Source organism: Pleurodeles waltl, chromosome 3_1, assembly GCF_031143425.1.
Source record: "Pleurodeles waltl isolate 20211129_DDA chromosome 3_1, aPleWal1.hap1.20221129, whole genome shotgun sequence".
NCBI classification, from domain to species: Eukaryota; Metazoa; Chordata; class Amphibia; order Caudata; family Salamandridae; genus Pleurodeles; species Pleurodeles waltl.
In genome coordinates this window covers 1,750,127,825-1,750,154,560 of record NC_090440.1, presented here as the reverse complement: position 1 = coordinate 1,750,154,560, position 26,736 = coordinate 1,750,127,825, and the positions used below count along the sequence as shown (strand labels likewise).

General features: G+C 44.2%; 1 protein-coding gene across 1 annotated transcript in view; it reads left to right on the top strand.

The window, feature by feature from the left end:
• UNC80 (unc-80 homolog, NALCN channel complex subunit) overlaps nt 1-26,736 on the top strand; it is a 2,774,722-nt gene that overhangs the window by 117,854 nt on the left and 2,630,132 nt on the right. Inside the window, exon 2 of the mRNA XM_069225668.1 lies at nt 9,149-9,197. Within this exon, the coding sequence (XP_069081769.1) occupies nt 9,149-9,197 (49 nt within the window). The remainder of the gene's footprint in view (nt 1-9,148; nt 9,198-26,736) is intronic.

Genomic DNA, 26,736 nt, shown 5'->3' with positions numbered 1-26,736 from the left:
ATGAATCTCGCATTTTTCGTACCTCATTTGTGTAGTCTGGGAAGATTGTTACTGTTCTATTCTCCACAGTCCATCTCTCCATCTTCGTGCCCTCTTTACAGACATTCTGGCACATGTCCACAAATCTTTTGTTTGCTGCGCACAGGATCAAGAAAGAGCGCAGCAGGGGGGGCAATGAAGCATCTGCATGCAGCCGAGATGAATATTCCACTCACAAGGGAGGAGGGCGTCAGCCATAATGTGGAACACCCTAGAGTTCCTGCGTTGGCCAGAGGCAGGGGTGATTTGTCGTGTTGTCTTCCTTCAAAACGGGCCCTCTCGCCAGCCTGCAAGTAGGCCCATGTTCTGGGAATCACTGCCCTGAAAATGCACGTTGAAGGAAGATTTCAGTCAGCCTCATGTCATAGTCGTTGGGGCCTAAAGGACCCCAAGGTCACAACAGATGATCAGTGGTCCACCTTGAGTGGTCGAGTCCACACTATGCTGAAAGGTAATGCAGCGATGATATGGTCGTAATGGTTAGGCTCATTTACAATGCACCAAAACACCGTAATGCCTCACTTAAAGTGTAGGGAATCAATAGGTAATATGCTGTAATGATAGGCGGTTGTGGTCCCCACTAGCCCTGGGATCCTGTACTGCAACAGGACAAGTGGTCAGACACCCAGCTGTCGTGGCTTGGTTCCTCTTAGAGTAGAGTGGTGGTCCCCAGTGTGTTGGAGGTTATTGTCAAGTGCACACTGTTATTAATTTCGAGCAGGCCTGGGGAGGCCTCCATTATTGTACTCACAGTTGAAGCGGGCCGCTGGAGTTGTGTATTCCCTTGTCCTCCTGTGTCAGTAGATTCACCTTAGTACGTGTGGAGGTGCAGGGTTTGAGGTTGCTGATGTGTAGCAGGGACAGGCGCAGTGGTGAGGTAAACACAAGGTACGCAGAGCAGCAATCTACTTGGTGCCTACGTGGCTGAGCTGGGTGCGTCGTATCCAGGGCTGGATCCAGGTAGTCTTAGGTCACAAGGCATTCAATGCACCACAGTGTCAGGCAGGGCATCGAGGCAACACAGGGCACATGTAGAGGCGTATTGCCTGCCGCAGCCCTCACAGTCGCTCTGGTTGTGTCATGGTCGGAGCCAAAACTCCACTCTCGTAGGCCTACGTAACTGCGGATTACCGTCAGCAGGTGACCATTTGCCTACTGTAAGCTGGACTGTTGGCATTCCACTCGGGTTGTATGTACTGGAGAGGATGTGGGTAGATAAATGTGGCAACAGGTCAGAGTGCGCATTCAGGCTGCTATCCCGTCCTCCATCTTGGACATGCCCCGGTTATTATCACTCTTAAAATGTTCTCCCTTGGTTCTATGATGTCTCTGCCACCCAAAAGAGGAATTTCAGTTTAAGTGTCATAAAGATAATAAAAGTTAAACTATTGTCTGATGAAGGAGAAGGCTTAGACTTTCTTTGATGTTGTTTTGGCTTCTGTTTTCATATTCTAGTCAGAGAAGAATCTGATATCATCCAGTACCGCATGGAATCATTGGTGATTTTCAGTAATTGAGCCAGTAAGCACTTTTACATATAATTGAATAATGATGAAAAGGATAAACTCTTAGGGCACACCAAATGAAACTTTATTAATTGTTGGTTCAGTATATATATCCTGTACTGATGTTATGACTCCTTCTATGAAGCCATGACTGGATCCAGTCCAAGACTGTTTTTGTTATGTCAGCACATTCTTCCTTTGTAGATTTTTTTAGGAGGATCTAGGGGTGCACTGTATCATTACCATGGATGGTGCAGGAGGATTAGTGCTGCATGATGATCCTAATGGGGCAGTAAATGGTTGTGTGTGATCTTGTCTCCTTTGACTTCCATCCCTCTCATGGATCTGAATTCTTGTTGATGATTGTTGAGTAATTTGCATTGTCCTGCATGTTGTTGCAGTCATCTTATTACTTCCTTTTGGAAGACTTTGTTGGGATGGGCGATTATAAATTAGGAGTTGGGTGATCAAAGCTTCCTTGTAGCGATTGTGCACTATCATAAGGGATGTGCTGATGAGATCTGTAATGTTGGGCTTAACTATTTGGAGGAATCAGTGGATACACAAAGCAGAGGAGGTGTTCACTGATAGGTTGAGGGTTTGTTAATGTGTGCTGGCTAGTTTACCTCTGCTTATTTCAGAGATTTGATGGCAAAGAAAATATTAAAGTGCTGGAGGAATGATTAAGGACCAGGGTTCTTTGTTTTATCTTTTCATTTTTTTGTTGTTATTTCAGATTCATTACTAAGGATTCAATTGTCTGGCTCTTTAATACTACAGACAAAGAACACACTTTTTGCCTCCTGCTCCATTGTATTCTCTGCTTTATATTATACATTGTCTTACTCCTTTCGTGTTGCATCTCTTCTTTATGTAAGCAGGCTCCACCCTGGGTCATTTGTGAACCACCTTGAGACATTCAGTTGTTTTTTTTCCTTTTGCCTGGAACACTTTTTTTTAGTTTCATGGCTCTCAGTACAAAGGCCCTCATTATGACTTTGGTGGTCTTCCTTGAAGACCGCCAAAGCCACGGGCACCAGAAGACGTGCTGGCGGTCTCCCGCCCACCCTATTACGGGGACTGCTGGATTTCTGCCACATTTTCTACCATCATCCCGCCCCGCCAGAAGGACTCCACCCACCGTATTATGTGCAATAATACGTTGTGGTGGTGTCCTGATGGCGGGGCACTGCCAGAGGTGGAAATGCCTGTTCCCGTTCCCTGCCACACTACCTCCTCCCTGGACCAGGTAAGTTGATCGTCTGATAGGGGAGGGAAGTGTGAGGGTGGGGGGTGTTGTGTGTGAGTGTGTGTTGTGTGCGTGAGTGCATGAATGTGAGAATGTGTGGTTGTATGCATGCCTGAATGTAGAAGTGAGTGCATGTATGCATGTAAGTGTGGATGCATGTGTGTATACAAGTATGAGTGTTGTGGTGAATGCATGTTTGTCTGCCTGTGAGTATGCATGTTTGGATGGGTGTGAGTATGCGTGTTTGTCTGCATGGGTGTATGCTTGTTTAGATGGGTGTGTGCATATGTGCTTGAATGCCTGTATGAGTGCTGAGGTGAATGCGAGTATAGATGTGTGTGAGTAAATGCGTGTATGTAAGTGTAGGTGAATGAGTGTATGCGTGGTGGGTGTCTGTGCATGTGCATGTATGCTGGGAGGGGACGCTGTACCTGGAGGGTGGGAGGGGGACACTGTACCTGGAGGGTGGGAGGGTGGCGCTGTGCCTGGAGGTGGGGGTGGGAGGGTTTTAGTGCTTGCTGGGGACGGGGTGGGAGTCGTCTACCGGTGACAGGAAAAAAATTCCCTGTCACTGGTAGCTGTCACCGGTAGCCTTTCCGCCAGGGTTTTCGTGGCGGTGCTTCCGCTGCAGAAACCCTAGTAGAAAGGCAGCTCCTAATACTGCCAGCAGTCTGCTGTGGACCGCCAAGTTGGAGATGCTGAAGCTCAGCTCACCTGCTGGTATGAGTGGAGATGTGGCGGGTTGGCAGAGGCCAACCCGCCACACTCATAATGTGTCGGTCGGTGAAATCAGCAGTTTTGCCCTGGCAGTCAGAAGACCGGTAGGGTCACAATGACCACCAAAGTTTCTGAAAATACTCAGGTGTGTTTTGTGTGGTAGTTTTCTGTGGACTCTGTTGCAAATGATTAGGATGTGAGTTTAATTTCTTCTTTTGAATGGTCAGCTCTATGTTCTATGACATGTTATAGTTTGTCATGCATATGACAAACTAAAGAGACAGAATGCAATGAATGCTCCAAACATAGCTGTTGTAACTGCAAAGTTGGCTGTTCCTACATGAAAAGTAAGGTCAAGTGTATGACAGGCTGTATGTGGGGCCCTCCGCCAGATGGGCAGCGCTAAGGACCTCCATCTTGTGCACAAGCTGCCCCATTGTTTATTTTATGTTTTTTTTTTCATGAGTTGTATTCCACAATCACCAGAAGGTTCTATGCAGGTGTTTGACGGTCTAGCCTCAGTTTGAATGTCTGTCCTTAAAAGACTTCCAGTAAACATCTTGTTTTGTGACAACAGTCATAACACATTGGAACAATTTGTATGATGTTTACTGGCTATTGGTGCATTGCATATGGTGAATTTCTCACTTCACCTCCTCCTGGCCTTGTTTTTCTGGATTATTTTGTGATCCTATTATAGCAACTCTCCCATAATAGTACATTGCTTTTTTCTGAGCCATGCTTCTATGAAGAATATGATTAGACATTCCTGTTCCCTGATACATGTGTGAGTATTGCAAGCATGTTTCTGTTCTGAGCAGGTGTTAGTCTGATTGCAATTTGTAGATTTATTTCCACTTTTGAGGTGGAATGTTTGAGTTTGGAGTTGATTTGGCTGCTATCTAGCTCACCTCCTCACTCTCTGTGGTCTACAGTTGGACTCAAGCCTAAAGTATTTCTCTAATTGAAAAGTCAGTCCATGTGTGATTCCATTATTGAGCCAGTGCTGTATCTTCGATCAATCAAGAGGTATTTGTAGAGCGCTGCTTATCACCCGAGTGGGGATCCAGGGGCTTGCTGCAGTTGAAAAGGCAGGTCTTGAGTCCCTTCCTGAAGTTGGTTAGTGATGGTGCGGTGCATAGGTAGAGAGGGAGGGCGTTCCAGGCTTTGTCAGCTCGGTGGGAGAAAGAGCGTCCTCCCGTGCAACAAGGTGGAATGCATGAGATTCGGATGAGGGCGTGGTGTGCAGAGCAAAGGTTCTTGAGAGGTCCATGGAAGTGTAGAGGGTGGTTAAGGGTAGGTGGGACCTTGGTCATGGAGGGCCTTGTAGATGTGGGCTAGGAGTTTGAAGTGACATCTTTCCTGGATTGGGAGCCAGTGGAGGTCCCTCAGATTCTGGGTGATGTTAGTTCTCTTGGGTAGGTTGAGGATCAAACTTGTGGCTGCATTCTGGATCGTCCGTAGTCTTTGCATTAGTTCAGTGGTGGTGCCTGCATAGAGTGCATTGTCGTAGTCTAGTCGGCTAGTGATGAGGGCCTGGGTCACTGTCTCTCTGGTGCAGTGGGCGTATGAGATGATATTGATGTTGTGTGATCTGACTATGTCCACAAGAGGTGTCATGTAGTTATTGAAGAGGGTTCGGTGAGGGATGAGCCTTGGTGGGCTTGTCTTGCAAGGTGAAAGGGGATGGTGGGCAGACTCTCTGGGTGCACCCTGTGAGAAACGACCTATCTGACGTAGTCGGTCATTGAGCAAGTGGAGTGAGATGGTGTTGAAGGCTGTGGAAAGGTCCTGCAGGATCAGGGCGGCTGATTCTCCTCTGTCGAGTAGGCTTCAGATATGATCTGATGCAGAGATGAGGGCTTTCTCTGTGCTGTGGCTGGCTCTGATGGGATGGGTCCAGTATGTTGTTTTTCTCCAGGTGCTCTGTAAGTTGGAGGGTGATGGCCTTTTCCATAGTGTTGGCGGGAAAAGGGAGCAGAGAGATAGGGCTGTAGTTCCGAAGCTCGCTGGGATCTGTGGAGGGTATCTTGGGGAGGAGTTTGATCTTGGTGTGTTTCCAAGCTTTGGGGAAGGTGGCTGTAGCTAGCGAGGCATTGAGGATGATGGCGAGTTGGTGGCTGATCTTGTCTCTCCAGAGGTTCAAATTTCGGTGCTCCCAGGTGGTGAGTGGGTGGGCGGCGGTGGTGGTCATTGGGATGTTGAGGATGTCGGAGGGTTGGGGATCAAAGTTTTTATAGATGGTCTGAATTTTGTTGTGGAAGCGGTTGGCTAAGGTGTTGCAGAATTCTTGCACGGATGGGATGGAGTTTAAAGTGGCCAACCGACATGTAAACTCTCTGACAATGGAGAAGAGTTCCTTAGTTTGGTTGGCGCTAGTTTCAATACAGCGGGTCAGGGCTTCTTTTTTAGTGGCCCTGATTAGGAGGTGGTAGTTGTTGCGGGCAGTTTTGAAGGTGTCTCTATCAGCGAGGTCCTTACTCATGCACCATCTTCTTTCCAGGTGTTTGCACCTGCGTTTGGCTGACCTGAGTTCGGGGTGTACCAGCAGGCATGTTTGGCGGGTCTGTGGGGGTTGGGTGGTTTGGTTGGAGTGACATTGTCAGCAGCATGTGTGATCCAGTTGTTGAAATTCTGTACTGCCTGATCTAGGCTGGTGGTGACATTCTGGCTGTGTTGTGCTGAGGGCGTCGGTCAATTGTTGCTGGGTAACCTTGGTCGAGCTGCAAAAGGGGACACTGGTGCAGTTGGTGGCAGTGTGGGGGGGACCGGCAAGGGTGAAGTGATCCAAGGTGTAGCTGTATGTTGTTCTGTTGCTGAACGTGAAAATGGGGTCCAGGGTGTGCCTGGCTCTGTGAATGGGGTCTGTAACCAGCTGCTTGAGGTCGATATTGTCTAGTCTTTCTGGGAGATCAGTGGAGTTGGGGTCAGAGGAGTCATCCAGGTAAAGGTTGAGCGCTCCCAAGAAGATGTAGTGTTTGGATTCCATAGCGAGCAGGGGAAGATGAATTCCATGATGGCGTTACTGAGGCCGGATCAGGGTCCCGGGCAGCCTGTATGCGAAGGAGCTTTTGATGATGGTATTTTCGTCGGTACAGTGCTGGAAATGTATGTGTTCCATAACTGGTGTGATTTTGTCTTTGGTGATGGTGCACTTGATTGATTCAATGTGTATGATTGAGATACTGCCCCCGTCTGTCGGGAGCAGTGTTTCAGTTTGTATCCCGTGGGTGTTGCCATTGCGATGTCAGGGGCTGAAGCAGAGGTGAGCCAGATCTCTGTGATGAAGATTATGGTGGGGTCAAGGGTGGAAACGGTTCCGTGCTTGCAGAGAGATCTGGCATTGAGCAGGAGGCATGTTAGTTGATCCGGGGTGGGTCCCAGTTGGTGGGGGTGACCTGGCTTTGTAAGCTGTGATGGTGGTTTGTTCTAGGGTGGAGGAGTAGCAGCAGTGGGTGCAGGTGAAAGGTCTGACTGTTGAGCACGGTGATGCAAGGTGGCAGTTGTTTGTGTGTCCGGGGTTCAGGGCACAGAGCTCTGTAGTGGAGTATCTGTGGGAGTGAGACAAACCAGAGTTCATGGTGCTGGGTGCGGTCTAGGAGCAGATGGACTGGATTACTTTGTGATCCTATTATAGCAACTCTTCCATAATACAACATTTCTTTTCTCTGAGCCATGCTTCTATGAAGTATATATTTAGACATTCTTCTCCCCTGATATGGTTGTGTGTTTTGCATGCATGTTTCTGTTCTGAGATGGTTTTAATCTGATTTCAATGGTTGGATTTACTTCCACAGTGGAAGTGCAGTGGTTGAGCTTGGTGTTCGTTTGGCTGCTATCTAGCTCACCTCCCCTTCTCTGTGGCTTACAGTTGGACTCAAGCGTTTGGTACTGCTCTAATTGAAAAGTCAGTCCTTGTGTGATTCCATTGTTTTCCCAGAAGTGTACCTTCTACTTCACTTAGGTGCTTGACTGTCACTGTAGTCTGTGTTTCATATTTTGTGTGTTTTGGTCTCTGGCATAGAGGCTGGATTTTAGGTTATCTGGTTTGGTGGTAGTGGACTACAGGGGTTTTGTTTCATTGCCTAGGATTCTTATATAGGATGATTTTTTTACCCCAGTTGCTGAGCATTTCTCGTATTAATGTTTTTTTTAAAAATGTGTTGGCCTTTGTGTTTGGCATTGTAAATTTGTTATGTCTGCCTTTAATGTCTATCAGACTACACATATTAATATTTTGCCTCATTGTTCTCCTGAAGCATTCCCTGGCGGATGTTTGCCAGGAGTTGGTTGTGAATTAGACTTCAAATTTTGTCTGAAGCTCGTTTTGAAGTCTGAATGTTTCCTACCTTTTTCCCTTGATTTGCACTGCTGTTTCAGTGGCATCTTTTTTGATGAGACTTTTCTGAGACACATTCATGGTTGCTGTTCAGTGTTTGTGCAGAAGGATCTGAGCCTCATGTTGATGGGGCGTGAGTGAATAGGGTTGTTTGGTGGTTGTGTATTTTTCCCTCATTAATTGATTCCTGCTGAACACCTCAACATTTAGTCCCTCAATATGACTTTGCTGTCCATCGAAGCCATGCGGTCAGAAAACCGCCCATGCAGTGATCTTACCCCCGGGGCTACTAGGAGTTTCCTGTGGGACACAAGCCATAACATTGACACCGGCTCATAACTGAGCCGGCGGCAATGATGCAGTGCGTCGGGTGCAGCTATGCAAACAGTGAAAAGCATGACGGGGCTCCCCATGCGGGCCCCTGCACTGCCCATGCATGTTGCATGGGCAGTGCAGGGCCCCCATGGGGCCTCCAGCACCCCTTCACCACCAGTATTTACATGGTGGTGAAATCGCCATGTAATCGCCGGCAGTGAGGGGACTCATGATCCCTAGTGCAGCACTTCCCTGGCAGATTACAACCACCGGCACCGCCATACCATTAGCTGGTGGCAACTTGGCGGTGCCGGTGGTCGGACCAAGGCACGTTTGCCACGGTCATAATGTTGCTATTGGACCTCCGTTTGGCGGCGGTACAACCGCAACAATGAGGCTGGCAGTCTGAATACCGCCAGCCTCGTAATGAGGGCCTTAATGTCTCCCATTGTATGTCTTAACATTGTTCTAAGTAAGTTCTCCTGCTCTTTCGCCCTATTTCCTTACGTTGTTTGCACATATAATTGAATCCTCTGGATTTTTTTGCTTGATTCCTTCACTTAATACCTAATTTTTGTAAATGCTGATTGTGTATTTTTGCAGACTAGCAAGTGATCTGCCTTAACATGCTTTATTTCCCCCAAATAAAAGCACCTTCCTCATCTTTGACAAAGTTTGATTAAATGTGTCTTCCCAAGCATGCAAATATGATGTGTACAGTGATAATTTGCACTGCTTCAAAGACAACAATGTGAATCAGGCCCTCTTCCTCAATTCTAATGAATGGAAAGTGGTAATTGTGCAGAACTACAGTTCAGTATTCAGTCAATGTCTTCTGTGAACTTCACTTGTGCCAAATGTGGAGATAGCTCTGAAAGAGACGCCTGCATACAAAGTATAGCCCTATTGTTGTTAGTTTTTTGTATTGCATCTGTGTACTAAGTACTGATATGATAAAACACTATTATGTTTTTTTTCTAATAGTGCATTTCTGAGACCAAAGCTGGGGAAACAGTATGAAGCCTCTTGTGTGGTAAGTGTGTTTTCTCTTTTTATGTTCTCCTTTATTACTGGCACCTCTAAAAGAATGGAAAGTACATTACTTACCCATCTGCCTTTAATGTGGAAGCCGTCACAAATTAACAGCAATGGATTTTCTTTTTTTTACCTTCCCCTCCAGCTTACTGGTAATCTTTCTTATTACAACATTTTGGGCTAGATGTAGGTAGAAATGGGTTTGCGACTCGCAAATTGCGAGTCGCAAACCCATATGCAGGATGGTGTCTCTAACACCATCTGCGAATCGCAAGGGGGTTGCAAAGACCCACCTCATTAATATTAATGAGGTGGGTCGCAATTTGTGACCCTCTTGTGATTCCCTGCACTCACAGGGATGGTGGCCTGCTGGAGACAGCAGACCACCATGTCTTTGACTGCTTTTTTAATAAAGCAGATTTTTTTTTTGTATTGCAGACCGTTTTCCTTAAAGGAAAACGAGTTGCAATACACTCGAGAAAATGAAACCATTTGGTTTCATTTTTTCAGAGTAGGCAGTGGTCCATAGAAAAAATATTTTCAGAGCCATTCACAAAGGGGAAGGGGTTCCATTAGGACCCCTTCCCTTTTGTGAATGGGTTAGCACCCACTTCATAAGGGTGCTAGCTGCGAATTGCTTTGCGACCGCGTTCGCGGTCACAAAGCAATTCTGCATCGCAATGCGAATCGCAAATAGGAAGGGGAACACCCCTTCCTATTTGCAAGCCGCATTCCCATTTTGCGAGTCTGTAACCAAATTACGACTCGCAAAATGGGAATGAGCATCGTGATGTGCGTTTTGCATGCCGCAAACAGCGAATTTCGCTGTTTCCGCCATGCAAAACGTTTTGTACATCTGGCCCTTTATGTATAAAGTACTGTCTGCCCTTTCTGTACAGATTATATGTGGCATGCATGGTTGCACGTCACAGTATTGACCATAAACATATCTAAATACAGAAATATTGGTGCAAACATATCTACTTACAAAACAGCAATTTTCTATGCCAGCTATGTTATGACAATAATATAATCTTTCAAAAATACTATAAGTATAAAAATATGTACTACAAAAGTATGTAGTACAAAAATATAGTTCTTTACAATAACAATAGACAAAAATATCTACTACAAAACAAAGGGCCTGATTACAACATTGGAGGAGGGTGTTAATCCGTCCCAAATTTGACGGATATACCACCAGCCGTATTACGGGTTCCATAGGATATAATGGACTCGTAATACGGCTGGTGGTATATCCGTCACATTTGGGACGGATTAACACCCTCCTCCAAAGTTGTAATCAGGCACATAGTCTTCAAAGATATCTTTAAAAATTCTAATTAAAACTCATTAAAGTTAAAACAAAAGCATGGTTATTTTTAAATCATGTATAATGTTAAACAGTATGTTTGGGCAAAAATAAAAATAACTATATTTTAAATATTAAACATTTTTGAAAATAAAATGTTTTATGTTTAAAAAATCTAATATAAATATTTTAAAACAAATATATCAAAATGTTAATCACTTTGTAATATACATAATTATATCTTTGTTACAAAAAATAGCATAATTAAACTGTAATGATTTAAACATATTTATTTGAATTTAGTATTGAAAATATTCATTTTAATTTAGTATTTAATATTTAATTGTTAATAAATATAAACTGTTAGAAAACAAAATAATAATTTCTCTGCATTGCAGAGCTCAATATTATTGTACCATTATAAATCATTTTAATATTAGTTAGTAAATGTCTAAACTTTTTTAATTTCTTTTATAAATAGCAAAATCATCTGGAACTAATTTTAAAACTCAAATGTTTATGAAAAGAGAGCAAAGAAAAAGGTTATAATATAATTTATTAAAAACAATCCTTCAAACATGAAAAAATTACTTGATGGAAGGGTGACATTTACTATTAGTCCTAAAAGCCAGCAAACTTTGCAGAAACAACATACATCAGTGGGTTGAGGTCGACTATTCTAACTCAAATTAAAATACATTTGGGTAAATTACATAAATAGGAGGGAGCAGATTTACTATTCAAACTCCCATTCTGCAAACATTGGGGAATGTGCATATATAAAAATGGAGAGTCAGATTCGCTATTCTATCTGCAGCTCCTCAAACTTTTGGGAAAGTGCACATACATTTTGAGGGAGGAGGAATTAACCATTCTAAGTCCAGGCTAAAAATTATTAGGGAATGGACACATGTTTGGGAGGTGTCAGAGTTACTATTCTAACTCTAACCTGTAAACGTTAGGGAGTGCATGTATTTGAGGTGGGTGAAGATAACTATTCTAACTCCAGTCTCACAAACCGCAAATATTGGGGAAAGAGCATACATTTTTAGGCAATCAGACTAAATATTCTAACTCTAGTTCTGCAAACTTTGGGGAAAGTGCATATATTCGGGTGAATCAAATACACTATTCTAACTCCAGTCCCACATACATTGGTTAAAGTACATATATTTGATGAGGTGGAACCTGATTTAACATTGTATCTCCAGTCCCACTAACACTGAGAAAAAAGTCATATATTTGTAGGAGTCAAATGTATTATTTTAAGTCCATTCTAACAAACATTGGTGAAATTGCACATATTTTAAGGGACAAAGGGGGTAATTTACTGTTATAACTCCAGTCCCACAAATATTAAGAATTGTTTTATATTTGGAGGAGTCAAATTTAATATTCTAAGTCCAGTCTCACTTACATTGAGGGAAGTGCAGATACTTGTTTGCAGGTGAGTTGTAATATCCTAACTCTAGTCCCACAAAACCCAGTGGAATGTGCATATAGCTGGGGAATTCAAATTTACTATTCTAACTCCAATTCTACAAATATTGGCATAGGTTCATAAGTATGGGGTGGGGTGTCAGACTTATTTATTCTTCCAACTCCAACCTGTAATTTGATGCTTTGGCTGCAGAGCCCTGTACTTATCTGCTGTGGACACCTGGTAAGTTCTGGTTATGGAGACTGACTCGGTGACACACTTTCCGGCGCCGCCATGAGGAAAGCAGCATCGTCTTTCCATATTGAAGTTCAATATGCATGGGTGCCATCTTGGATTCATATAATGAACCCAACTCAAGATGGTGCCCTGAATTGTAGCTCCAAGGTTAATCCAGGCTTAAATGGCACATTTCCAGTTCCTGTTGCCCTCCTCTACTTCCAGTTCATATTTTGCTATTCAAGAGTAGTCAGCGACTGGGCATGTGCATCACAATGCTTTAGCTGTTTCTCCTTAGTTGCTAGCCCTTTGTATGATTTTTCTTATGCTTTCCTAGCCATCTAGTATTCCTTAATATTCAATGTTCCAGTGGTTGTTGTCTATTACTGCTGATTCATCTGAGGTTTTTACCACAGCCTTTTCCCTCCTCAGCTGGTGTTTCTTTTATGAGATAGTTGCCTGCTGCTTTTGTTATTCTACCAGTTCATATAGTGGCTGCAGAAAAGGATCACCCCTTCCTTGGAGTAAAGTTGACTGAGATTGGAAGTCTGCCATTACATCCAGCTCTTGACACAAACACAAACATTTTTGAAAAATCAAATATTTATTGGACAAAATAAAAACAAATATTCTTATATATACTATTACATTACATTACATACACATAGATTTACATTTTAACTTGATTTTTTTAGAATAATATTTGTTTAATCTTTTTTTTAAAACTGCCAAGGACTGAACACTTGAATGTTCTGTTTTGTTCCATTCTAGATAACCCAAATAAGGAAAACTCTCCCCAGTGGCTGCTATGCCCCCTCCTCCATACTGGATATGGAAAAGGTGGCAAGTGTCTCCTTAAGAGGGTCCCAAATATGAGGAAGACATTCAAAGAGGGAAAGACTCCTGGCGGTCTTATGAATCTTGATTGAAGATGAAGTTAGAAATAATAAAAAAGGCAAACACCAAAGCTCCTTCTTTTAGGACAGACAGGATAAACATATGGGTATGACTGTTCTCCTGTATGTATATTTTTTCATCTTCTAATTAGGGAACTTTATTTCTTTATTAATTTCTGAAAATCTTGGCATTTACTTGAGAAGTGAAGGAGCCCAAATCTGATATCTTTCTCCCAGTGTTGCATTCCAAGACTCCGCTGAAGCTACTCCTACTCTGAACCCTAAGCAGCTTATAGAGCACACCTCTGAGTGGTCACAAGCATAAAGACTCGAGAATGGTAAGTTTTCAACTCCCTTCTCAGCACAGGTGTAGCAATATTCTGACATGTTGTTGAAAGAAGCAGTTAGCTCATAAAGGAGCATAGCCTGGAGAATGTCCTTCCCAGAAAAAACCTCAAAAGTGGGAAACTCTTTCCAGTGGGTTAAGTACTGAAATTATCCTCAAAACATCTGAGAATCACAAATTTATTGAACCTCATATTCTGTTTGCCCTGGAGCCATAACTATAGGACGTTGAGACACAAGTTGAGGGTCCAGATCAGGGACATAAAGGATACATTTCAAAGGCCACAGGATTAATCTGATGAATTTTAGTGGTCAGAGTTAACTGGCAAAGTATGTATGGGCAAAAAATGAGAAGGCAAGCCTTCTTTCCAGAAGCCTAAAAAGCTGAATTTCATCTTAATTTATCAGCATATTCATTTGTTCTTAATCTTTGAATGATGTAAATATTTAAAACAATCTGTCCATGCTTCTGTAACTGATTGAGATATTCAGCTCTTTCCGAAGCCAAAGGACCAACACAAGGAGAAAATGAAAAACCTCTTGGATGAAATCATTGCATAAGGAAATGGTGAAGTATTTAGAGCATAATTAGTTGCATTGTTGTAAGGTATCACAGGCTGATGATACGTACGTAATGACTGAGGGCAGCAGTTAACTGTTATGACCTGGGTGGGTCCTATGGGAGGCTTAGTTTAGTGGGCCCTCATACCAATCCACATAGATTAAGCCTTGAATGAACTCAAACCCACAGGTTCCTGTGATGGAGGCAATGAGAGATAGATAGTAGAAGAGAAACACACTGAAATTTGGAGATTTGTCTCTCAGAGTTCTGGATTGCACAACTCTCTCTCAAGAAGTGTAGAACAGTGATGGTAATACACATGTCAGAGAGACAGCAGGTCTGGATCTGATGCTGCGATAGGTAGTGCTGTTAGTGATCCCATCGAGTTCCTGGAGTCCTTTCTCATGATCAAAAACACCAGGAGAGGCTGTCAGTTTAAGTTCAGACACTATCAGATTAGGCTCAGTTATAGATGGCCCAAAATAATGACAGGGAAAACAAATCAAAAGGACAGAGAACTCAGATATTATCAGCAAACTGGGGATATGGAAACCATACAACCAAGTAGCTACTAGGCAGTTTTTTATGCTATACTGCGTAAAGTGTCCAGGATACAGAACCTCAATTACTCTGATTAGTTGTTCTTCTCTGACTGACCGTGAAGAATCATTACCTGTATCCCTGCCCCAACAGCTATTGTCAGGTCTTCCAAAGTCTTCAAGTCTCTGAATGCAATCTTTCCATGTGCATCTATATTGTTCCTATTTCGTGTATGCTCTTTCATTCCATGCCACTTCCGTAACTTGTCCAAACATCACGGTACTACCCCTGGAAGATTACCCTCCAGCCTATCTTTTGTGATGGTATATTGGGAGCTCTTCTAAGAAATTCTCTTGGGCATGTATGAAAGAGGCAGGCTCCCATGACCTATCAGAGGCATCATAACCCCTCTGTGCTATGACATATTAAATAAGACCTTTTCTGATTGTTGAGCTTAGAATGGTCTCTTCCTCAAATTCTTGTTGACCCTGGGCTGTTATTACTAAACGAGCTCTGTTCTGTTGATTGCCCTGGTCTGGTTGAACCCTAGAAACATAAAACATGGTGCAAATCTTACAACTTTCCAGACGTTTACGTTGGACTGCTACAAGATCCAGCAGTTCTACTATGAGAAAGGACACACCAAGTGAGGGACACATTTTGAATGCCTCCCAGGTATAAATAACTGGCTTGTTGATAACCAGACCTTTTGTCCTTCCAGATAGTTTGGTGCTGGAATTCCTTTTCAATCAGCAAACCTTTTTTTATGATACTTTGGCTTTTAATAGACTATGGACTTCTGACTGGTGTAATGCGCTGAGGGATTATACCTGTAACTATACTTAAGTTGACACTCAAGGTGGAAAACCTTATGTACCAAAATGTGGACAAAATCCTAGGAAGCTATGCCCAAAGTTGTATGTAAACTGAGCTAGAGGTGTCCCAGAGATACAATCTTCTTGATGTTCTGCTGCAAAGCAGCTCAAATATTGCTCTGTGGTATGATTGAGTCTCTCAACCTGTCCAGTCGTTTGATATTAACTAGTTGAGTTTTAAAGCTAATTGTACGTAATAGTTTTCATATTTTTTTCCAAAATCAACTGGGTTTTTTCATCTGTTATAATCACCTCCGGTGAGCCATGGAGCTTGACTGTTTCCTTTAAAAAATATCTGGCCAGTTCAACTACAGGGGGCAATAAGTATAGAGGGACTAAGCGTGCCAGTTTCATCAAGCTGTCAACTTCTGCCCAAAGTACTGAATACCATGGAGGACTATGAACTTCTACCTCAAAGTCCATGGAAATGAGGAACTAGGGTTTCTGAGGTATGGAGACATGGGAAGCGGTTACAGTAGACTCATAGAGCATCTTGAGGCTACCTTTATTTTGTGTATGGGCTTCACACTGATTTACACAAGCCTCCACACACCTCTTTAAATTAAACCATGAAAAAGCTATTGAAAATACGCCTTTAGTCTTTTGTTTTGGTGATTACCTACCAAAGGGGTGTCATGACCTAAACCGGTAATCTGGGTTTGGAGTTCCTCACAAGGAACAGTGAGTCTTTCTCCATGAAATAAAAGTTCATGACTTATCTTTCCAATTTGGCCATTCACTTGCAACCATTGTTCCTGATATAATCTTTGTTGTCCCATTGTTATCTGCTGAAGCAGCTCTTTCTCTTGTAACCAGAGATGTTTTTTGAAAGGACAAAATAGTCAGAAGATTCTAGGGTACATGTTCTTTGTCTGTAACCTTCTCTGACAGTGTGTCTGCCTCTCCCTGCAGAGAGGTTGGTCTAGAAGCAATATGATTTTAGAATCAGGAATAGAAAAGAGACCAACAGGTATGTCGGGCATTGGCACATCTCATCAAGAGCAGAAAGAGTGTGGGAACTATAGGCTGATGTTTTTGTGATAGAGTGACGTGATTGTCAAAAAGGAGACATCTGTCTCTGCCAAGAAAAGCTGGATACAATCTGGGTTTTCTAAGATGGGCACACTTGAAAGGCAGTCCTTAAAGTCTGGAAGGCCTTTTCTTCTACTTCTTCACATGTAAACGAGTGATTCTTCTTGATAAACTTGGTTATTGGTTTGATTATAGGACAGGACTTCTTAATTAAATGGTGGTAAAATTTGGGAAATCCCAAAAATTTACAGATTTGTTTACTGTTTATTTACTGTTTTTGCAGCAGGCTAATCCACGACTGCTTTCACCTTAATGAGATTTGTCTGACTTTCCTATTGGGATATGATAAAGTAAAAGAAAAACAGCTATTCATCTCAAAGATGCATTTTTCTGCTTTCCCCCGAGTTCTGTCTTAGTCGTTGTAGTGCTTCTCAGAGAGGTTCTTGATGTATTTGTAAACGCTCGTAAAAGACAAGATGTCATCAAGGAAAATTACCTCAAAATTATAAAGGATATCTCAATATACATTATTTACAACATTCTGGAAGCCAGTGGGGGCGTTGCAAAGCCAACATGGCATCACCAAATATTTTTAATGTCCTTATTTTGTTACGATTCACCCTGGGCTTACCTTCGATGTTGGAGAGAGATGGTGAGCGGCCCCGGTTCCTGCAAGTCCTGCTCTGGCCGAGGTAGGGGCGACCCCTTCCGGTAGCTATGGTGCTGTTTGACAATAGTAAGCCACTACAGTCCGTGCCCTCCAGAAGGAGTCCCAGAGGTAAACACCAAAGGGGGAAAAAACCTCCAACAGGAACTCCCTGAAACAGATGGAGGACACAAGGAATTAGAATTCAAGATCCTGGAAGTCTGGAAGACTGAAGACAGAACAAGAACGACTGGCGTCTCAAAAGAAAACCAGCCGGAGAGTGACTACCACCGCTGAAGTGTTGCAACGCAATGAGAAGAAAGAAAGATTCCCCTTATATACCCCTAGATAGGAAGTGACAAACAGGAAGAAGTAACACCACCATCTTGGTTTGGGAAGAAGTCATTTCTAAAAATAGAAAACATGCTCCTGTGTAAAGAGAAACAATGCATGCAGGGAAGAAAGGAAGTGCACAGCATTCTGGAAAGAAGAAAGGCATTCTTTATAAACTAGTCATGTGTATTCAGGCAGAGCTCGTGCGTGTGACAGGTGAGTGGATTTATGGAGGGGGGCCCGGGCACCCTAGAATGGCATTAACCTTGTGCGCTGAGCGCGGCGAGGACCGCGACCCGATTCTGGGTCTTCGGCCCTGCCGCGCTCGAAGGACAGCGCGCGGCTGGAGAAAAGGGCCGCCGCAGGTGCCGCGACCCTTGACCCGAGCCGCGGCGCAACAGTAGGCCCCCCCGAGGCCCCAGGCTTGTGAGGAAAAAGATGGAAGAAACGACGGACCAAAAGAGGGGCATGAACCGAAAGTGCATCTTCCCAGGAGCATTCACTCATAGGGTAGCCCTTCCAATGAATAAGGTATTGGAGACGACCATGGAATACCCGAGAGTCACAGATTTCCTGGACCTCGTATTCGGGCACGTTATCAATCAACAGAGGAGGAGGGCAGGTGAATTGTCTGTGAAAAGGATCAGGGATGTAAGGTTTGAGTTGTGAGACATGGAATACAGGAAGTATTTTGCAAGTCTGAGGCAGGCGAAGACGAACAGATACAGGGTTGATCTTTTGGAGAATCAGGAATGGACCATAATATCGAGGTTTAAATTTATTCTGGGTAAGTCGGAGAGGTAAGAATTTAGAGGAAAGCCAGACCTTATCGTGGACCTGATAACGCAGGGCCTCACACACTTCTTATCAGCCATCCTTTTCATGCGTGTTTTAGTGGCTACAAGATTAGAATGGATGACACGTTGGATACCCCGTAGTTGCCGGACATATGAGGTAATGGCAGGAAGACTGGAAGTTTCTTTCAGAGGAATAGGAAAGGCCCTTGGATGGAAACCATAAGAACAATAGAAAGGGGAGACTTTCGAGGCACTGTGTACTGAGTTGTTGTAGGAGAATTCTGCAAGTGTTAAATACGTAGACCAATTACTCTGCGTAGCATTGCAGAAGCTGCGTAAATATTGTTCGAGGCCTTGATTCAGCCGTTCTGTCTGTCCATTCGTTTGAGGTTGGAACCCTGATGATAAGGCCACCTCTATTCCTAACGTCTTACATAATTGTCTCCAAAACCAGGAGATATATTGAGGACCCCGTTCTGAGATAATGACATGTGGTAGTCCATGAAGCCGAAAGATCTCCTGAATAAAGATTTGGCTTAGTTCCTTAGCCGTAGGTAGTTTTCTTAATGCCGTGAAATGTGCCATCTTTGTGAAGGAATCAATGGTTACCATTATCACTCGATATCCAACTTAAGAGGGCAAAGAGCACATCAAATCAGTGGAGATAGTGTGCCATGGACCTGGGGGAACAGATAATGGACGGAGTAATCCTACTGGTTTAGTATGGGGTGTCTTGGCTTGTGCACATATGGGACAGGAAGACACATAGGGGGTCATTCTGACCCTGGCGGCCGGTGACCGCCAGGGTCACCGACCACGGGAGCACTGCCAACAGGCTGGCGGTGCTCCCGAGGGCATTCTGACCGCGGCGGTTCAGCCGCGGCCAGAAAGGGTAAACCGGCGGTCTCCCGCCGGTTTACCACTGCCCTTGTGAATCCTCCATGGCTGCGGAGCGCGCTCCGCAGCCATGGGGATTCTGACACCCCCTACCGCCATCCTGTTCCTGGCGGGTCTCCCGCCAGGAACAGGATGGCGGTAGGGGGTGCCGCGGGGCCCCTGGGGGCCCCTGCAGTGCCCATGCCCATGGCATGGGCACTGCAGGGGCCCCCGTAAGAGGGCCCCGCAAAGTATTTCAGTGTCTGCTAAGCAGACACTGAAATACGCGACGGGTGCAACTGCACCCGTCGCACCCCTGCAACTACGCCGGCTCAATTCTGAGCCGGCGTCCTCGTTGCAGGGGCATTTCCTCTGGGCCGGCGGGCGCTCTTTTGGAGAGCGCCCGCCGGCCCAGAGGAAATGTCTGAATGGCCGCCGCGGTCTTTTGACCGCGGTGCGGTCATTCAGCGGCGGTACCTTGGCGGACGGCCTCCGCCGTCCGCCAAGGTCAAAATGACCCCCATAGTCCTCAGTATCAGCCTTGATAGTGGGCCACCAGAAAGAGCGAAGCAGGTGCCCTTGGGTAGCTTTCATTCCGCGATGACCTGCGATGGGGGAGTCGTGGCACATACGTAGGGCTTCTGTCTGGACTATCTTAGTAGGTAGAAACAGGGCTTTTTTATGGTAATAGTATTCCTCATCTATATGAAGCTACAGGCGTAAATTGTTCATCTCCGTTGTTTCAAGTTTGGAATATTCAGATTTAACCTTGTCTAGGAATGTCTGTACTAAACCAATGATCTTATTGTTTTCAAATAGGTTTTGTACAGGAGAATCGCTACACTCAGGGTAACGCCGGGACAGGGCATCTGCCAAGATATTCTGAGAACCAGGGATATGTGTAATGTAAAAATCATATTGACTAAAAAAAGAAAGCCCATCGAGCCTGCCGGCTATTTTGACACTGAAAGTTTCTCAAGCATTGTAAATTTCGGTGATCTGTCCGTGCCTCAAAGGGTTCTTTTGAGCCCATCAGGAAGTGCCTCCATTCCGTGCACGCTGTCTTCAAGGCGAGTAATTCTCGTTCTAACACCGAAAAGTTCAGTTCGGAATCAGATAATATGTGGGAAAGATAGAATACAGGATGCTCTAACCCATCATCATCTTGTTTTTGTAGCAAAGCAGCCCCTGTGGCTCTTTCTGAGGCGTCTGCGACAACGATGAACTGTTTGGTGGTGTCTGGGTGCCGTAGAATGGGAGCTTGAATGAAGGCCTTTTTTAATTTTTGAAAGGCAAACTCGGCGTCTTGTGTCCAAAAAACCCTTTCCTTAGATTGTCTTTCTTAAGGGTTTTTGTAATATAACTGGTTCTCTGGGCAAAGTCCGCTATAAACTGTCGATAGAAATTGGCCAATCCCAAAAAACACTGAGTTTCTTTGATGGAAGAGGGGGATGGCCAATACAAAAAACACTGAGTTTCTTTGATGGAAGAGGGGGATGGCCAATCCAGAATAGCTTGAATCTCATCTGAATCCATGGCAACACCTACTTGGCTAATGCAATATCCCAGGTATTTTACCTCAGTTTGGTCAAATTCGCATTTTTCTGGCTTGCAGAATAGATGATGTTGTCTGAGTCTATCTAAAACTTGGAGTACATGTTTAGTGTGTTGTTCTGGGTGGACAGAGAATATTAAAATGTCATCCAGATAAACGACCACCGTTTGGTGTAGAAGATCAGACAAAATAGCGTCCATAAATCTTTGAAAGATGGAGGGGGCATTGGTTAGTCCAAACGGCATTGCCCGGTATTCGTAGTGACCGAAAGGTGTTCTGAAGGCGGTCTTCCATTCATCACCTTCCTTTATCCTTAAAAGATGGGATGCTCCTCTAAGATCTAACTTGGTGAATTTCTTTGCCCCTCTGATGGCTTCTAAGATGTCCTTAATAAGAGGTAGAGGGTATCGATCCTTAGTAGTAATCTTATTTAATCCTCTAAAGTCTATACAGGGACGCAAGTCTTTCGTCTTTTTGGGTACGAAAAAGAGAGGAGCCCCTGCAGGTGAGGAGGAAGGGGCAATCAAACCACTCTGTACGTTTTCCTATAGGTATTCCTTAAGGATCTTCTTCTCAGGCTCTGTTAGAGAGTACATTCGCCCAAAAGGAACCACAGCATCTGGTTCCAAAGGAATGGCGCAATCGTATTCTCTATGGGGTGGCAGTTCAGGTCTTTCTGGTTTCTGGAATACATCGGCATATTCTAGATAATGTCTGGGTACTCCTTGTAGAACGTTAATGGAACATCCCACCTTAGGTGGTGTAAGTAAGAGACTCTTCGGGGACCAATAGTTTCCTGCTAAATAACAGTGGTGTTGGCAAAAGTGAGAGGATAGAGAAATGGTTCTTGTTTCCCAATTAATGTAAGGATTATGCTGAGTTAGCCATGGAATCCCCAGGATCATAACGTGATGTGGCGAGGAGATTAAATCAAAAGAAATGTTTTCTTGATATTTCCCGAATTGTAGACATAGGGTAGGAGTGGCATACTGGACAGGTTCCAAGGCCAAGAGTGAACCATCCACCGTGTGGACTTGTTCTGGTATTTCCTTAGGTATTTGCAGAATCTGTCTTTCCTTGGCCCAGGTTTCGTCTAGGTAGATACCACTGGCTCCACAGTCCAGCAAGGCCAGTGCTCTTTCTTCACGGCCGTCTGTTAAGTGGAGGATAACAGGTAAGAGGAAAAGAGCAGTTCCTTCTTCCCTTGGGGAACAGATGGAAGGTATTTCGAAATATCCCACCCTCACCCTTCTCACTGAGGACGGGAATTGGCGTTTCCCAAGGGCTTGGCTGGACGGATGGGACAGGTACGAATTAGATGACCAGCAGCACCACAATAAAGGCAAAGTCCTTTTCTTCGTCTATGTTCCCGCTCACTAGATGATAATGGCCCTCGTGCCATGTCGATTTGCATAGGCTCTTCATAAGTAGCACCCTTAGGTTCAGAACGAGTCTCCTCGGAACGATGAGGAAGGGTGTGGGACGTCATCGAGTGTGATGGTATACGACTCCTCTTTTTCTCCACCCTTCGCTCATTTAAACGATATTCTATTGCTAGGGTCTGATCCATTAAACCCTTAAGATTCTCCACTCTGGCAGAGTGCACTAGTTCATCCTTAATGTCCTCCCTGAGACCCCTGCAAAACAGGGTCACCAAAGTACGCTCCACCCAGGAAGTCTCAGCTGCCAACTGTCTGAATCGTGTGATGTATTGTAAGACTTCCTGATTTCCTTGTTGAATATCGCAGAGAGCTTCCTCTGCTGAAGACTCCAGTCCAGGACGCTCAAACATCTGTTTAAAGGCAGTGACAAAGCTTGAATAATTAGACAGGCTAGGGTCGTTGCTTGTCATCAAAGGGGTTGCCCATGCCAATGCTGGTCCAGATAGGGCGCTGATCAAATACCCAACCTTGGTCTTGTCTTCCATGAACTGTGAAGGACGGAATGCGAAGTAGACCGTCAAGGCATCCAGGAACTCTTGTAATTTGTTAGGATCCCCGGAGAAGCAAGGCGTGGTTGCGGAGACAGTAGGAACATCAGTGGTTCTAGAGGCGAAGGCTTGTCGCAAGGCTGTATTTTCGGTACGTAGCTGTTGGAGTTCTTGAGCCTGTTGTTGGATTGTCAAGAGCAAGGTTTGGCTTGTTGGTTCTATACTCATCACAGGATTCTCCATGGTTCCGGACGGCGACTGGAGTTTTGGGCATTGCAATCTGTCACGATTCACCCTGGGCTTACCGTCGATGTTGGAGAGAGATAGTGAGCGTCCCCGGTCCCTGCAAGTCCTGCTCTGGCCGAGGTAGGGGCGACCCCTTCCGGTAGCCACGGTGCTGTTTGACAATAGTAAGCCACTACAGTCCGTGCCCTCCAGAAGGAGTCCCAGAGGAAAAGCCCCAAAGGGGGAAAAAACCTCCAACAGGAACTCCCTGAAACAGATGGAGGACACAAGGAATTAGAATTCAAGATCCTGGAAGTCTGGAAGACTGAAGACAGAACAAGAACGACTGGCGTCTCAAAAGAAAACCAGCCGGAGCGTGACTACCACCGCTGAAGTGTTGCAACGCAATGAGAAGAAAGAAAGATTCCCCTTACATACCCCTAGACAGGAAGTGACAAACAGGAAGAAGTAACACCACCATCTTGGTTTGGGAAGAAGTCATAACTAAAAATAGAAAACATGCTCCTGTGTAAAGAGAAACAATGCATGCAGGGAAGAAAGGAAGTGCACAGCATGCTGGGAAGAAGAAAGGCATGCTTTATAAACTAGTCATGTGTATTCAGGCAGAGCTCGTGTGTGTGACAGGTGAGTGGATTTATGGAGGGGGGCCCGGGCACCCTAGAATGGCATTAACCTTGTGCGCTGAGTGCGGCGAGGACCGCAACCCGATTCTGGGTCTTCGGCCCTTCTGCGCTCGAAAGACAGCGCGCGGCCGGAGAAAAGGGCCGCCGCGGGTGCTGCGACCCTTGACCCGAGCCGCGGCTTCCCCCGCGGCCCGCCGCGGTTTCCCCAGGTTGCGCCGCAGCCGCTCGCGGCGCAACATATTTCATATTGAACTCTGTCTTCCACTTATCCCCTCTCTAATACCGACCAAAGTGTAGGCTCCCCGGAGGTCTGAATTAGAGTAGACCTTGGCTATTTTCACTTGATCCAGTAAAACAGACATGAGGGGAGAGGATGTTTATTATGCATGGTAATCACATTGAACTCTCTATAGTCTGTGCGTGGTCTAAATTCACCATCAACATAGGTATGAAAAATATACCCCTGCAGGAGAAGTGGAGAGCCAAATCAAATCAAACGTGGCTAAATTCTGTACTAAATATTTCTTCAGAACCAAATCTTTTCTGGTTTGTTAAATGATAAAATCCCACTTGTGAAATCTGGCCCCCATGTTGAACATTGATAGCACAGTAGTACACACGATAAGGGGGTAACATATCAGCTCCATTTTTTACCAGGACTTGGTATGCAGGAGGAATATGTAGATCTTCTTTTTTGTCCTCATTCTCTGACAGATGAAAATACTATGGCAAAGTTCTCATTTCATTTGAATACAGTTCTGCTGGATAAAATGCCCAGGAAGTCCTCACCTAACTTAAGCTTTATCAGCCCGTCTGGGGTTAATCATTGGACGTTACCTCTCTCCATTTCAGGTATTCCACCTATAATTCCTTTACTTTCTTGCTATTAGGAGGGCTTTCTCTACCCAGCGTACACATTTTATCTACTGATATCAACCATTCATGTACAATGGGGTACATTTCCGATAACTATTTCCTGCAGATTTCTCTTCAGGCTGCAGAATACTAAATGTCGAAATACTGGTGCTTCAGTCTTGAGCTGGGAGTCTGCTCCAAATCAACCATCAGAACTGCACCTTTGCACAAGTTACACCTCCTATCAGCCCAACTTATTCTCCAGCAAGCAGCCGTAACACAACTTAAAGGGAGCCAATTTAATCCAAATATGAGCATACAGCGGTGGGCCCTATGCTCCTAGTTCCATCTTAAATAGCGCTTCCTGTCCTTATTACGTCCCCCAGCCTTTTTAATCTTCCATAGAAGCAAATATCCTGTTCCATAGAACTGTGTTTCATAAAAGACTTTAGATAGCCTCTGAGAGTACATTAACTCATATCTTCCAAATCTACCAATTGTAGACTAAAGTGATGCAGTGCAAATATGAGATTACACATCAAAATATGGTCACCCCTTGCAGAGATCAAACATTTGGCACTTATAAGCTTCCTCAAAGAGTTTTCCTTTGAATGAATAAGCCCCAGCGTACTATAGCTGACAATCCCCTTACAAAGGTGCTTTCCAGCCCCATTTTGACACGTAATGCCTCTATTGACACCATGGTATTTAAGTTACAGATTGTTTGCAAACATTTCCCTTCTACTCCATGCATAAAGTGTCAGTGCTCAGTTTGTAAAGTTTCTACATCATGTAATAGTGTAGGGGGTATTTTCATCTTGTAAACAGTCACTTTGGGAGGTTGCTTTTGTAAAAACAAAAAAGTTTGCTGAGCGGCCGCTCAAAATGGCGACTCCTCAACAAACATTTTATACCATCATAAGAGCCACCATGGCGGTGGCTCATCTGAAGGCATAGAGATCTCTATCAGGCTGGCAGAAATCTCTAACTGCGAATAGTAGTTGTCCACCAGGGCAGTGGAGGTTATTATCTTTGCTGCCCTGGATGATGACGGGCCACTTGCAAAATTCTAATCGAGGGCCTGTATCTCTTTTTCATTGTATTAAAATTAGCAACCCCTTATGATCATGTTGGGAAGTTTGTCATTGGTCAAACACTTTAGAAATATGATCCACAAGAGTCTGAAAACTGGACAATCTTTGATTAGAGGTGTGGTCCAGAAAAGCAGTTCTTCTGTGAACTGTAATAGCATAAATGCTACCTTGGTAGTACTGGTAGTAAAAGCTTGTGGGATATTCATGAAGTGAAACAGCACTGAGTCATTTATACTTTAAAGTGCTTAGGCTCTCCAGCATATTTCTGTGACTGGCTAACACAGTTGTTGGACTGTAAGTTCCTGACCTGGGTTTGCTGGTGGCAAAATTCTGACTTTGGTTACTGCTGAGGTACTAGGAATGGCTGTGCCAAAACCTTTTCTTTACTTACTTCTGTTATTTTTGTTAAAAAAGCTTCACTCTTGATGTGCAGACACCAAATATTTTGGATCTGATTTAGAGCCTGATTTATGTTGTGGAGAGGAGTAGCACCGGAGTCCATTTTGTGGCCTTGCAAACTGTCATAACCTGGAAGGGTAGCATTGGACGCTTAGATTAACAGACCTTGATGCTAATCCACACTCTCTACCAAATAAGAGCTGCAGTCGGAGACTTGAATGAACTCACACCTACAAGTTCTTGTGAGGGAAAGAAGCAGATAGACTGTAGAAGAGAAACATGCTGAAGGTTGGAGTCTCATTGCCTGGGTGTTAGGATTGCACCCATCTTTCACGCAAGGAGTGTAGAACAGAGGTTGTAACAGACATGCAAGAGGACTATCTGGATATGATGCACCAACAGATAGCTCTAGTAATAATACGTTTAAATAGTCGTAGACATTCCCTGAGCTCAGGTACATGAAGGTACATTGTTGACATGATTTAAGTTCATGTGTAGAAAGGCCAAAATTGAGAGAGGAGCCTTCTTTGGAGGTGATTTAGATAAGCCAAAAGAAACATAAAAGAAAAGGAAGGAAAGAAAAGCAGAACAAAGTTGCAGAGAATGCAAAAACAGTGGGAAAACCGAACATATGGAAGCTGTACAATCAAGTAGTTGAGAGGCAACTTGTTTACGCTATACAGCTGCTTTAATTTTGCTGGCTCTTGTCCTTCCATTGTTATGATTGGTACTTCTTCTCTGACTGATCTCAAAGACCAAGCCCTTGCTTTTCAGCCCCATTGCCAGTATTTGGTCTTACACGCTCTCCAGAACTCAGATCTTCACCTTTGTCAAGTAATGACATTAGTTCATTTTTAGAACGAGGAATGTATTTGATAATAAAATCAAACAATGCAAATAAAAATACATTTTCCTATCTATCGACTTCTTGCCTTTTAAGTAGGACTGCCCTGGTTGTTTCTAC